The sequence below is a fragment of the Perca fluviatilis genome, chromosome 22, assembly GCF_010015445.1.
Source record: "Perca fluviatilis chromosome 22, GENO_Pfluv_1.0, whole genome shotgun sequence".
NCBI lineage: Eukaryota > Metazoa > Chordata > Actinopteri > Perciformes > Percidae > Perca > Perca fluviatilis.
Genome location: NC_053133.1, coordinates 1486532 through 1501224, shown reverse-complemented (window position 1 = coordinate 1501224; position 14693 = coordinate 1486532). Strand labels below are relative to the sequence as shown.

At 42.5% G+C, this 14693-nt stretch overlaps 1 protein-coding gene across 3 annotated transcripts in view; it reads right to left on the bottom strand.

Annotated features, from left to right (window-relative positions):
- zcchc2 (zinc finger, CCHC domain containing 2) overlaps window positions 1-14693 on the bottom strand; it is a 42466-nt gene that overhangs the window by 3991 nt on the left and 23782 nt on the right. The window contains exons 8-13 of one of the 3 annotated variants that reach the window (XM_039789600.1): window positions 11442-11496; window positions 11138-11258; window positions 6041-6108; window positions 5562-5632; window positions 3906-4022; window positions 2100-3731 (exon numbers count right to left, since the gene is read on the bottom strand). In XM_039789600.1, the coding sequence (XP_039645534.1) occupies window positions 2100-3731; window positions 3906-4022; window positions 5562-5632; window positions 6041-6108; window positions 11138-11258; window positions 11442-11496 (2064 nt within the window). Of the gene's footprint in view, window positions 1-670; window positions 3732-3905; window positions 4023-5561; window positions 5633-6040; window positions 6109-11137; window positions 11259-11441; window positions 11497-14693 lie in introns of those variants that run through there. The other 2 variants (XM_039789602.1, XM_039789601.1) reach the window with 2 other exon arrangements.

The following is a 14693-nucleotide window of genomic DNA, read 5'->3' as shown; positions in this document are numbered from 1 at the left end:
TGTAATGACAACTTGACATTAACCAGGATGACATTACCAGAAGATGTCCTTGTCATGACAACTTGACATAATGTCATCCTGTTTAACAAGTTGTCTTAATAAGGACACTCCAAAGAAATTTAATGTCAACTTGTCATGACCAAGACAACTTCTGGTAATGTCACTTTGATTAATGTCAAGTCGTCATAATCAAGACAACCTAAACAATGTCAACTTGTCATGACAAAAACCGAATGATACTTAATGACAGAAGTCATGAACGTTTAGGACACGTTCATGGCAGTGTCATGTCCTAGTTATGACAGTGTCATGTCCTAGTTATGACAGTGTCATGTCCTAGTTATGACAGTGTCATGTCCTAGTTATGACAGTGTCATGTCCTAGTTATGACAGTGTCTTGTCCTAGTTATGACAGTGTCATGTCCTAGTTATGACAGTGTCTTGTCCTAGTTATGACAGTGTCATGTCCTAGTTATGACAGTGTCTTGTCCTAGTTATGACAGTGTCATGTCCTAGTTATGACAGTGTCTTGTCCTAGTTATGACAGTGTCATGTCCTAGTTATGACAGTGTCTTGTCCTAGTTATGACAGTGTCATGTCCTAGTTATGACAGTGTCATGTCCTAGTTATGACAGTGTCTTGTCCTAGTTATGACAGTGTCATGTCCTAGTTATGACAGTGTCATGTCACGATTGTGTCGATACCTTCAAGTAAAGTGATACCGGATGTTTTTGTTTTTTTTTAACCATTGCTGCAACTTGTGGCCAACGACAGAAAATGAACCCAATGAGGCTTAGGGCAAAATGAGGGCAAAGAAGACATGCACTCAAACACACAAAGGTACGGTTTATGCTTTATAATAAGCCCTATTCACACGGGACTAGTATTACCTGGGAACTAGGGATGTTTAGGATCAACCGTTAACCAACAATAAGAATTTTTGACTAATTAATACTATCAGGTCAACAGTTAAAAACAATATTATTGAAAAAATAAATAAAAGGCTTTTTACATTGCATACAGAAAAATGGACTATACAGTCTATTTCCTAACTGCTAGTTAGCTTTCTAGTGCAAGCAAGTTGAGTTTTAAGCTCTTTTTTTCTGCTTTCTTTCAGTTTGTGGCTAACTGCTGGACGGTGTTCACAGCGAGAGCTACATGACACATGCCACTGCATCGATGTGGCATGTGTCATGTAGCTCTCGCTGTGAGCACATGAGGTCCTCTGGTAATACTAGTCCCGCCTTATATTAGGTTTTGTTTTTTTTACAAGAGAAAAAAAAATTAGGATTAAGACTCCGATCGGGTGCAGCCCACAGCCGCTTCCCTAAACCTTTCTATGGGAACCATGTGGAACTGTCACCAACCCAGTGGTTGACACATTCACAAGCAGACGCTTGTTGTAGGTTCTGTTTGATTGTGTATTGGTCAGCAAGATTACAGAAAAACCACTGGCCCGATTTATATGAAACTGGGTGAAAGGGTGGCATGGGCCAAGAAAAACATTACATTTTGGAGCGAATCCGAATCACGGGACAGATGCACAAATTATTTTTCATTTTCAATAACATTGCGAGATAGGGCATGGCCTCGACGGAGGCCTGCACTCTCTGAGTGCCCTTCTTTTTCTTTTATACCGGCACTGGCATAGTACTCTCATGTGATAACCAATCCCAGTGAAATTTGAGAGCAGAGATGTAGCCAAAACTACCTTGATTCTTGTCCCTGATAGCTATGTGTGACAAACGTATCTGCCTTTTGCCATGATTCTCCTTCTCAGGTAAGAACACTCCCATCCTGACCCCTAGCACACCGCAACACAGGTGTCCCAGAAGACAACCCACACTAGCATTGTCAAGCATGGGGCAACTTTGAATGTTTCAGTGGCACAACTTCTCTTGTGGCCAAATAAAACAAACTGAAGGAGGTAACCCACCAGAGATGAAAGTAAACAACTCAAAATATACTTGGCGAGGATGAGCCCTAACTTTTCATAGTCCGGGCTGAATGAACTATCTGACGCCAGTGGCTGATGGGGGTTCTGGGAAAGCGAAACTAAGGGGTCCTCTGTTTCTCCCTGTTCCGTGTGGCTGCACTACCTTGCTGCGTGGAGTCTATGGAGGGTTGGTTGCAGTCCTGAGCGTAGTGGCCGTTCACACCACAGTTATAACAGGACACGTTGCCGCTCTTCTTATTGACTCCACCCCCCCCCAGTGCAGCAGCAGGCAGCAGGCTCATGGGGTTTGCGTACATATGCTGGTAGACACGCTGGCAGAACGACGCCGCAGGCGCCATCTGCTGCTGGAGGTTGTAGTTTGCGGCTGCGGCGGCTGCCACCGCAGCCGCCTGGGTGCCCAGCATATGTGATGGCACGTCTGCGTGGCTGTGAGAGTGAGTGTGGAGGGGGCCGTAGGGGGATGGGTGTGCAGGAGGTGGAGCAGTGGGGAAGAAGGGGGGGAGGGTGGCAGCACCGTTGGCCTGGTGAGGAGGCTGGGCCTGGGTGAGGTAACTGTTACTGCACAGGCTTGTGAGCTGGAAGAGAGGGGGTGGGACGCTGAACACCTGGCGTGCTGCTGCCGCCGCCATCTGGTGGGAGAAGAACAAGGGGGCTTGGCAGCCAGGGACACCCCCCACACTGTTGTTGTTGCTGTTGCTGCCTCTGCCACCGCAGTTGTTGTGACAACCACAGGTCCCACAGCCCATAGGTTGCTGCTGCTGCTGTGGTTGTGGTGGCGTTGGCTGCTGGGGGGGCAATTGTTGCTGCTGGGTTTGCTGGAGAGTAATAGGGTTGCCAGGGGCAACAGGGGCACTTCCACAGGAAGCACTGCTGTTGCTGTAGGATGTACAGTCGCTGTGGGCCGTGCTGTGCGTGAGCGCTGGGTTGGGGCTGGGGGCAGGTCCAGGGGTGTGGGTGGGCACGGCTAGAGGAACAGCTGATTGTACATGTCCAGGAGATGGAGCTATTCCAGAGGCTGCAGGTGCTCCTACAGTAGGCATGGCAGAGGTAGGGCCAGGGGGCAGGGTGTAGGGAGAAGGCAGTCCAGATGGTAAGGTTAAGCCGGGGTGCTTGGCATGTGAAGTCTCCGCATGTGGCAGAGAGGAGGCCAGGACTGAACTGGCACTGGCCGAGTCTTGGCAGGGCAGAGACTGATGAAGAGGAGAGGAGTAGGATGTGGGGCCAGGAGACATGACACCGATGGCTCTGACAGGAGCATGGTGTGAAGCCTGCAGGGCAGCAGGATTAGAACCACTCCCTGAAGCTCCATCGGTGCCACCTTGACTGTGAGGCAAAGCCGTTTTGAACCTCTGAACCAGAGGCTGCACAGCAGGACTTCCTGAAGCGTGGAGGGCAATAGGTGGGATCCCAAAGGTTGGGAGCATGTCCATCTTTTCTGGGTCTGCCACAATTCCAGGGCCTGGGACAGCTGGAGGCACTAGGGGCCTCTGCATCATCAGGGTCCCAGAGGAGGGCTTCCTATCGGGGACGATGCTTTGGCTGGGAGGAGGGAGCAGTGGAAGTGGAGAGTCAGCAGCACCGTTAGGGAGCACATAACACACATCTTGCATGAAGGAGAGAGGGGGGGGGTTTGTGCTGGTCTCTAAGAAGAGTGGCTCCGTCTGGCCCGGGTGGTTGTTGGCAGACAGAGGGTGGACAGTTCGATCAGTCTGGTGGGCGAAGAACATGTCGGGGCCCGGGCCTTTGCTGGAGTCATCGGAGTGGCTGTCTGTATCTAACAGGGAAAGAAGGTAGGCACAGGTTCACTCCACATTACACCAACATCTTTATGACAATAAGAGAAGCATGTAGCACACTACAGGTACATGCTTCATTACAAAAACTTCAAGTTCCTTAAGTGTACTTTGTACATTTTGTGTTTTTGTGTGTGTGTGTGTGTTCATTTTACCTTTGTTGTTGTCGTCCTCACTATCCAGGCTCTCTTGTCCTCTGTGTTGAGGGCTGGATGGAGAGCTGTAGCTTTCTGATGACGTGTCACCAAAGGTATCTGGACCAAAATCTCCATCTGCAACAACATCCATTTGTTAAACTGCAGACATGCCACCAGACATCAGATTATAGAGCATTCCCTTAATGTGAAAGTATGTACCTGTTTAATGGACATCAGGGAGAATGACATACTCACAAAGTGTATAACAATCTGTGTTTAAATTTTACTATGAGAAGGACGCAAATTAAGGCAATCAGGCACTAAGGGTTTTTAAAGTACCTAAACAGCCTCCTATATTGATAAGTGGCCAAACTACCGTAACTTCCTGTCCTCTTTAGAAGGCTATCGCTATGCCTCACGTCACTCCCTTTACGAGCACACCCTGCTGCTCTCCTGCCTTACTGCTTGATAGCCTCTGATCTGTAGTAATAAGTTAATCTAGAAGAAACATTAATTTAAGTGGACGAGAAAAAAAAATCAGCGATTTGGCTAAAAGGTTTTTTTTCCAGCCTATAACAGGCTTTTTGAGGATCATTTAATGGGCATATCAGAGTTTTGTAACATGGAGTAACAGTCTTGATACATTTGAAAATGGACCTGAGTGGAAGCAGCAGTGGGGACAGTGGCCGAGCATGCGTTTGTGTACACACTACATTGAATGACGGCGTACAGGAACACATTCCACATGTGCATAGCATTGTGTTTGTAATCTGGCTCTCTTATTGTGCAAATAATTGCTTTGTGAGTTTTACCTTTAAGGACAAATCAGGCGCAAAATTAACCTAGGGGTTAATAACACGTGTACCGAGTCGACCGCTCTCTGGGACATGTTTTCATGCTAATCCAATGTGTCTGTAGCTTGAAACAAGCTAGCGCAAACCGCTGATTAGCTTAACGCTAGGCATTCGGGCCACAGGGAGAGTAAAAATAAAATCACTATTTTATACCACTAACATCATCATGCGGGTCCCTACATGTAAACAGAAGCATTGAGAACTTTGTAAGTGTACAGACAGTTTATTAAAAAGATAGTTTAGAAAGACATTGCCTTCGGGTATAGAGGCAATCGTCATCTTGGGAAAACGACCAGTCGAACCACGAACGCCGTGTAACCAGTAACCAGTAACATAGCTCAATCCCAGCGTTCATGATTTGACTGCACATGACTGTATTCCAAGATGGTGCCTGCACGTAAACATTAACACTACAGTCTTTCTAAACCATCTTTTATTTTATTTATACCAATAGGAAAGGTCAGTCCTTAGGTTTGTATTGTTTATTCTACCATCATGCAGACAATTCACTTTCAATTTTATTTATATTGTCAAATCATAACAGAAATTAGCTCAGGAAACTTTACAGATCGAGGAGGTCTAGACCACACTCTATAATTTACAGAGACCCAACAATTCCCCCTAAGAGCAAGCCACTGACTGTGCCTGCTTCCTGGAGGCAGAACCACCCGAATATTGTTTTAAACTTTTGAACATAATGCAGGTGATTCATTTTGACAGATGTTTAGCGAGTCAACCAGGAGGATTAACATTGTTTGTTATGTTAACACTGCCATGTTGCTTCTATTACAGGCATTGCAACAGCCATTTAGACACTCACTCTTCCTCTGAGGCGACAGACCTGGTACCAACCTACCGTTGGCTATAAAGGCAGCACCCTTCCCCTTGTCCCTAAAAAGAGACAGAGATGGGACACAAGGGGACAGAGTAAAGTCAACAGAGAAACACAGCAACAAAGAATACAACTGTGGTCCGTGATGAGTAGAGTCACAGTCAGATTATAGACTGATGGGCGTTTAAGAGTGCTCAAGTCCTTCCACGGTACAGTAACACGAGTAGCTTTAATATCACTAGCACTACACTCTCTCTCATGTCTAAAAAGATCACAGACTTGATTAAATTATTTTCATCTGCAAAGACATACGACTGTGACTTTAAATAAAATCCACTGATAGCTTTTATGTGGCACTGTAAGCATGACATCAGTCATCTGTCATTCATCTATATTTTACTAAGCAGTTTCCCCCTCTAGCATTGATACCTGCAAGGTCACTATAACATGGTCATAAACTGACCTACCTGTCTGTGGGCAGGCCCCTGTTCTTTGTTTTAGTGACTGGATGGCTTCTCTTCTCAGTGTCCTGGTGCTGTAAGGAGAACAGTCAGTCAGGTTCACAAGTTTCAACCAAAACCTTTAACATAACATTACATTTTTAATGAGAACTCCTCTAGGAGCTGGGTGACCATTTATTAAGGATGACCACTTTTTGGCACGACACCGGTAGCCTGTGAACCAATCAGTGCGTTTACATGCAGTTTAAAAAAAATTATTATATTCGGGTTAAAGGACAATTCCGGCGCAAAATGAACCTAAGGGTTAATAACACATGTGTACCGAGTCGACCGTTCTCTGGGACATGTTTTCAGGCTAATCCAATGTGTCTGTAGCTTGAAACAAGATAGCGCAAACCGCTGATTAGCTTAACGCTAACCTTCGGGGCCATGGGTTACTACACGACTAACGAGGCTCAAAATAGCACCTCACTTCCACGGTAGCATAATGAGGGTCCCTACATGTAAACAGAAGCATTGAGAACTTTTTACAGACAGTTTATTAAAAAGATAGATTATAAAGACTGTACCAGTCGAACGACAAACGCCGTGCAACCAGTAACCAGTAACATAGCTCAAACACGGCGTTCATTGTTCGATGGCGCCTGCCTGTATACATGAAAGGTACACACGCAGATTCCTCGATTTATAGTTAGCTCAAATATTTTTACAATTTAATTGGATAATTGAAACCTACAGTATATTGCTCCATGTAAGGTACATAATTATGATCCAAATATCCCAGACGTGTAATTCAATGTTAGGATAGATAGAGGGACACTTTACCGATTTTTGGAGGAAAGTGGTCTTTTGTGTTGCACATTTTGTTTATATTTATTCTGTATGCTGTAGATTGTATGTTACTTGTAAAAAGAGATGGTATACTTCTGTCTTCATTTCAAATATAATATTGCTGCATTTTGGAAGAAACCAGAAAAATCAACTGTCTCTTTTCACATTCTATGGAAATAATTAGAGATGCACCGATAGACCAGCCGGTGACCGGAATTGGCCGGTTTTCACATGCTCGGTCATGACCGGCTACCGGCAGGTCAGTCTGACATATGGCGATTTCATGACGGTCAACGCTACAATTAACTGACAACATAAGTTATACGAGTTACAGTTCTCAAGGACGCAAACACGGACGCGACAGCACAGTCTCTTTTTCCTTTCTCTCAACTTTTCCGCCGTGTGTTGCGTGTACCCGCTCGCGGTGTGAAGCGCGTGTCCGCGCTATTCTCCCACATGTAGGGAACCTCATGAATTAACCAACATGTCAGCTAGTTGGGAATTCTTCAGCGTGTGTGCAGAAGATAACAAGTTTGCAATATGCAACACCTGCAAGGAAAAAGTAGGGCGTGGAGGGACGACACCAAAAACCCAAATCACATTTTTTTAGTTGGATATTGGATGTGAAAAGAAGGAAATGGTTCTAACGTTGCACTTTAGATGTGTGTGAATTTCCCATACCAGGAGTCATTTATATAGTTCTATTTTATAGTGATCCATTCACTGTTCAAAACATGTTATATGTTCTGTGCAAAATGTTCTATTGAAGAAAAGATAGAAAATAAATATTTGTGTGTGCTGTAAAGTGGTTAGAAATTAAATCGGAATCGGCTAAAATCTGTATCGGCTGGCCTAACTCAAAGAAAATCAGAAATCGGCCTAGAAAGTTGTAATCGGTGCATCTCTAGAAATAATTGAATTTGCAATCAAGACAAGACTTAGAAAAAATGTGAGGTTCATGGACTTTCTTATAAACAATCCCATTAAGGACCTCTAACATTTGGAACAACAAACAAATGTGAGGTAGCAACGCCCCGCAGCACAGAAAGTCATTTGTAATGACAACAGAGGTTGCTTTAAAATTAACGAATGTAATGCATAAGGTTGTTGAAGGGTTACATAACTGATGTCTCACTTTGAATACTGAAAAGACAGTAAGCATGTTTTTTAAAAATAGCTGCAAACTTAAGGAATGTCCTGAGGTCTTAGTAAATGGACGAATTCAAATATTTGGGTGTTACCCTGGACCCAACTCTTACCTTTAGAAAACATGTTAAAAAACTGAGTAGTACACTGAAATTTAACCTTATAAATTTCGGACATATAAGAAACTCTCTTACCATTGATCAAATACCTACTTAAGTGCAATGATTGTTCCACACTTTTGTATTGCATGACAAGTTGGTCTCAAGCAGGTAAGACAGCCTTAAGACCACTTGAATCATTATATAAAACAGCCCTTAATATCCATGATTAAAAAAAACACGTTAATATCACCACTGCAAAATAATCACTAAGTACAATATTTTAAATTTTGGAAATTTGATAATGCATTCGAATGTTTGCTTACTTTTTTTAAATCATTCATAATGCTGTCGCTCCTCCTCTAAAAAAAATGTATTATGCTCAACAAAAAAAAAAGAAAGAGCTACTCGGTCAGCCACTAGAGGAGAGTGCAATATTCCCAATCGCTGGGTTGGTTTTAGGAAGGGGGAACAATTGAGCACATGATAGTTTTAATTGTAAATTAGGTGTGACTGTGGTTGTAAAATTGTATAACTTAATGTTTTGTATTTCACTTGCATGGAATTTGTATTGTGTTAATGACCTGTCAAGGGACTACGGATGGAAAATAGCACCTGTGCTACAGCCTGGCACAATGCATCTCTCCTTGTTCTTATACTTAACTTGTGCATTGTCCCTGTTTTTAATAAAATGAATCTGAATCTGAATGTATTAAGTCTCAATTGTGACAAAGAGTGAAGCGCAAGAGAGAGAAAGAGAGAGAGATAGAGAGAGGGGAGGGGGGATGGGGAGGCGGTGCTTTGTCAGCTGCCTCACTCGCACTCACATATACACGTAGTCTTGACCTATATCAGTGAGATTAGCGGTGAGTACTCCCACTCACGTGGCAGTGTGTGACACATCCAACCAAAAGAACACACTCTCACCCCCACACAGACTGCTGAATGGCTATGTTCCCGCAGGCCTTCATGTAACTACAACATGGAATGATTAACTAGTGTTCAAGGAATTGTCCCTAACTGTAAACTGTGCTGCTGAGCTTTACAGTCGGGATAATCATTAGACCAACACTGCTGAATCCCTCTACTGCTGTTTCACGAGAGAGAAACAAAACATGTTGACCCAGCACCGCCTTCAACCAAACAGACCCACAAACCAACATCACCTCTTAAAGAAGACCTAGAATGCTCATTTTCAGGAACATACTTGTATTTTGGGCTTCTACTAACACATGTTTACATGCTTTAAACATTATTTTCCTCATACTGTACTGTATGCCTGTATTCACCCTGCACCCATATTTTTAAGATGATTGTGATTGGGTAAAAGAAATGCAAACAACCCAAAGCATTTTTTCTCCTATCTTATTTCCGTATGTGTGGTAGAGCCAGACCTTACTTTGCAGCGCTGTGGAGATATGTCTGGCTATGCCTGACTAGTGTATTCTTAATGCATTTGATTTAGGGATGTCAAGATTAACACGTTATTAATTAGTTAACGCAAATTCCTTTTAACATCAGTCAACGCAATGCAGCGTTGGACGGGCTATCGCACCTCTGCGCACGTCGGGGTTACTGACTAATTTGTACAATAATACAAAATTGTTATGAATACAAAGTGAAGTGTAATGTTTTGTATTTTGAAATATTGATCAATAAATTGTCAGTGATGTTGAATATACAGTACAGTAATAGTATAGTAGTGTACGGTTCGGCATACATGTGAACCGCAGATTAATTGCAAATTTAACCAGCTTGTTCAGGGAGTCTGGGCAATGCTGATAAAGCGGTCCCATGTGTTGTTCATGCATACTACCATATGGCTCGCATCAGGTGTTAAAACCAACTGTAGGCCTACCACAACTTGGAATTTAACTACTATTTAAAGCGACTACGAGACGTTTTCACAGGTTATGAAATTGTCTCAATTTAATACTGATAGACGGCAGCTCAGCCTGCCGTGGACGGACAGCAGTCGGAGCTCCGGCAGAAGGAGAGCACTGTGCCTGTCAGCAGCAGCTCCCGTTGGAGCATATGCCTTGCGTTGCACATAGCCACCGAGCCATCACAGTTTCTCTCACACTTTAGTTACTGTTTGCTTGAATTTATTTTTTTGTATCAGCCTGTTTAATCCCACTCAGTAGCAGGGGATGTTTTTTTTACATACTTGCAATAAATAAACAGAGATTAAATTGTACTCAGTTCTGCATTTCTGCTGCTTTCACTATTCTGCTAAAATACAAAAAATGTAACCGTGCACACAGCATCTGTCTCCATCAAGGAGAGAAGACGGCTGGCGAAATTCACCAGTTCACCAAAGGTTGGTATCTATCTCGTGAACACCTTTACACAATCACACATTTACAATCACAGACCCGACTCTTACCAAACAAGCGATTGCGCCTGCTTTAGAAAGTTAACTAGTCGCAAGTTTGTGGTAAAATACAGTTGGGTTGTTGAGGTTAAACCCAACAAACCCCCGCCAGGGGGGGGGGGGGGAATCAAATTTTTAAAAAAAAAAAAAAAAAAAAAGTGGGTAAAAAAAAAATAAAAAAAATATTATTTTTTTTTTTTTTTAAAAAAAAATTTTTAAAAATTTTTTTTGCTTATATAGATGGAAAAAGAGGGGCCCCACAAAAAAAAAAAAAAACGATACGGGATGGTAAATAAAACGTTGACATGCATCCAACAGATATTAGAGCTATATTACGTCAACAGATAAGCCTACAAACAATAAATTTGGTTTTAAATGTTACATTACGTTAAAGGCTATCGACGGAAGATCACTCAACAATTAATTTCATTAAACACAACATAATTCCATGACTTTTCCAAAACTTTAAAGGATTTAACTTTAAGGATTCCATGACTTTTCAAGGCCTGGAAAATTTGTTTTTGAAATTCCATGACTTTTCCTGTTATTGTAAACCATGATGTCAGTGATACAGTACGTACTGCAGGAAAAAGAGAAGGAACCTTCTTTTCACTAAACATTTTTGGCCAGCCCTGTTTAGCCATCAACCCTTACCTGTTCAACCTCCTGGCTGCCCCTCAGTGTACAGCTCTTCCTCCTCTCTGCTGGACCATTGAGCTCTGCAGCATGGCCCCCTCTCCGACTATCTCCGTGGGAGCCCTTCGCACTAGAGTGACTGGTCGAGAAAAGAGGAATATAGCGTAAGTGTGTATCAGATCATGACATTTCTTTTTCACTCTTTTAGGACTTTATTTTTATAGGAGACATGAACTGTACAATATTAAGTGATATCCTACTTTTTATGATGAAGATGAAAACATTACAGATGCACAGATCAGACCACAGACAGTCTACTTACCCTTGACATGGACTCTTGGTCCCGTGTTTCTTCTTGTGTCCTTGAGCATACGAATCTAAGGGAAAAAAATATCAAAACACCATTACACCGACTGTTCATCAATATTCAATAACAGTGTTTTGTATGCCGTTTAAAAAACAAATTGTTAATCATAAAAAAATATTCAAAAGACAATATAAAATATTTTTTTTGCAGTTGTTCTTAATTCTGCTAAATCTCTAAGCAGAATTTTTTTATTTTTTTGCAATACCGTAGACATTAAAGTACCTATGTGGAACTTTTCAATGTTTCTAAACTGTTCAGTTTTCATCTGACGATCATAAATGACCTGTAGCTGCAAACGAGACTAACAGTGAAGAGAACGCTATTTTTATATAGTTTTTATTAAAAGGTGCCCTGCCACACGTACATTACTTTGTGGTAATGTCTGAAGTTCTACCATGGACTCTGTAACATTTTGTTGTGGAAAAAATGCCTTGGTTACCTTGTTTCAAGCCATTCTAGCGTGGTATAGAAAGCCTACAGGAAGACTCAGCTCGATTTCTGCCAGTTCTCATTAATAGTCAACAAGCTAAGCTGTTTGAATCTGATTGGCTAACAGCTAGCCAATGAGAGCCTGGCTGTCAGAATCCTTTACCCAGCCCAACTGGGCGAGCTCATGAATAGTAATGAGCTCAGGCAGTATGATGTCAGACTGACCAGCTTTTGTAATTGGTCTGATTTCTCTGCTTATTTCTGTTCAGTGGCTAGAGCTGACAGAGGAGGTAGCAGTTAATTTTCATGTCACAAAATGATTTACTGCAGGCAAACCGCCTCTACAGTAACACATGCTGAAGATTTCACAGATTTCGGCGTAACACCAGAAAAGCCTGTGTTAGTGTATCCAGCCAGGTAAAAGGTAGCATGAGATTTCTTTATATAGGCCTAATGTTATTTTAGAAGTTATCTGTTGTGGTTATGACTGATACTGGGGCAGGACCATCACAGGAAAAAGGAAATTAAACAAAAAACAACTAAAAGCTAAAAGGAAGAGTGACAGACGGTGAAAACCCAAGTCGGTCGCAGGTAGGGCTGGGTACCGAACGTTGATACGTTCATGGCACCGGAAAAAATTCGGTTCCAAAAGAGTCTGAGCGCGTAAGCTTATCTGTCCTCTCTGCATATTGACGCGAACGCGCATCGCATGACGCGCGCGCTCACGCGTGCACGCACCTACGCACGCGCACCACGCGCGCACGCACGCACGCACGCACACACACACACACACACACACACACACACACACACACACACACACACACACACACACACACACACACACACACACACACACACACACACACACACACACACACACACACAAAAACACATATGATATTAGTGGCGAGCCGAAGCGGTTGTGGTGCTGTTGACGTTACACTTCCTCTTAGACAAGTAGGCACAACAGTGGTTTCTCTGCCCTGATGACTGACTGACAGGCTGAGCTTGTAAGGCAAGGCAAAATTATTAATGTTACTCTGAGTGAGCAGTTTTACCAGAATTTTTTAATTTTGATAACTGTTTTGATTCACAATTAAGGTGGAAAATAAAAGCTTTGTGTTTAATGTATTTTTGTTGATGTTGAAATGGATTTTAAAACATATGGTATCGAAAAAAGTATTGTTAGGAACCGGCATCGAAACTGAGGTATCAAAATTGGCACCGGATCGAAAGATTTTAAACGATACCCAGCCCTAGTCGCAGGGGCGATTCCAGGATTTTTTAAGTCGGGGGGACCATTTTTTCTGAATGTGGCATGTAAAGCATTCTGAAACAAGCTACCAACAGAAACTAGTAACCTATACAGTGAGAATTTAGTGTTATTGGGAGGCCTACCTAATCACTTTTAATGGTGCCATGCTAGCACTGACCCCCTGCTTCCAGTCTTTGTGCTAAACTAAGCTAACCATTGCCCTGACCACTCTCTGTACTGGACACACAGATATGAAATGATTTAGTCCTAAATTCCCAGGCTAAGGTCGGAGTATGACTACTAACCATTTCAGTTAAACACACACACACACACACACACACACACACACACACACACACACACACACACACACACACACACACACACACACACACACACACACACACACACTTATTCACTTATTTTTTTGGGCCTTTGATTTTCTCCCTGTTGTTTCTGACTTTGCAATATGACTATCATTGGGGCCATTGAGAATTTTTTCATGACAATCCATGTCCATACATTAAAAACTACTTTTTAAATTTTAGCCTTTCTTCTTTGTATCTCACTGTACCATGTCTCTTGCGTTGACTCCCATTACATGCAGCCCTGAAAATGCAGCCCTGTAAATAAATCAGTATGGTTTTTCTATTGCTATTATATATATATATCTATTCCTCAAGGCTCAGTGCTTGGACCAATTCTATTCTCCTTATATATGCTTCCTCTAGGCAATATTATTAGAAAACACTCAATTAACTTTCACTGTTATGCGGATGACACCCAATTATACTTGTCAATCAAACCAGACGAAACCAGTCAGCTAGCAAAATTTCAAGAGTGCATTAAGGATATAAAATCCTGGATGACCTATAATTTTCTGATGTTAAACCCTAACAAAACTGAAGTTATTGTGCTGGGCCCTAAACACCTCCGAACTTCATTATCTAGAGATATAGCTACTCTGGATGGTGTTGCCCTGGCCTCCAGCACCACTGTTAGAAATTTAGGAGTTATCTTTGATCAGGATATATCCTTTAATGCCAATCTAAAACAAACCTCAAGAACAGCCTTTTTTCATCTTCGTAACATTGCCAAAATTAGGAATATCCTGTCTCAAAACGACGCTGAAAAACTAGTCCATGCATTTGTTACTTCCAGGCAGGACTATTGTAATTCCCTACTGTCAGGTTGCTCAAATAAGTCTCTTAAGACTCTCCAGCTGATCCAGAATGCTGCAGCGCGTGTTCTCACAAGAACTAAGAAAAGAGATCATATTTCTCCTGTATTAGCTTCTCTGCACTGGCTTCCTGTTGAATCCAGGATTGAGTTTAAAGTCCTTCTCTTGACCTACAAAGCTCTAAATGGTCTAGCACCATCATATCTAGAAGAGCTCCTAATACCCTATTGTCCTACTAGAGCACTGCGGCCCCAGAATGCAGAGTTACTGGTGGTACCTAGAGTCTCTAAAAGTAGAATGGGAGCCAGAGCCTTCAGTTATCAGGCTCCTCTCCTATGGA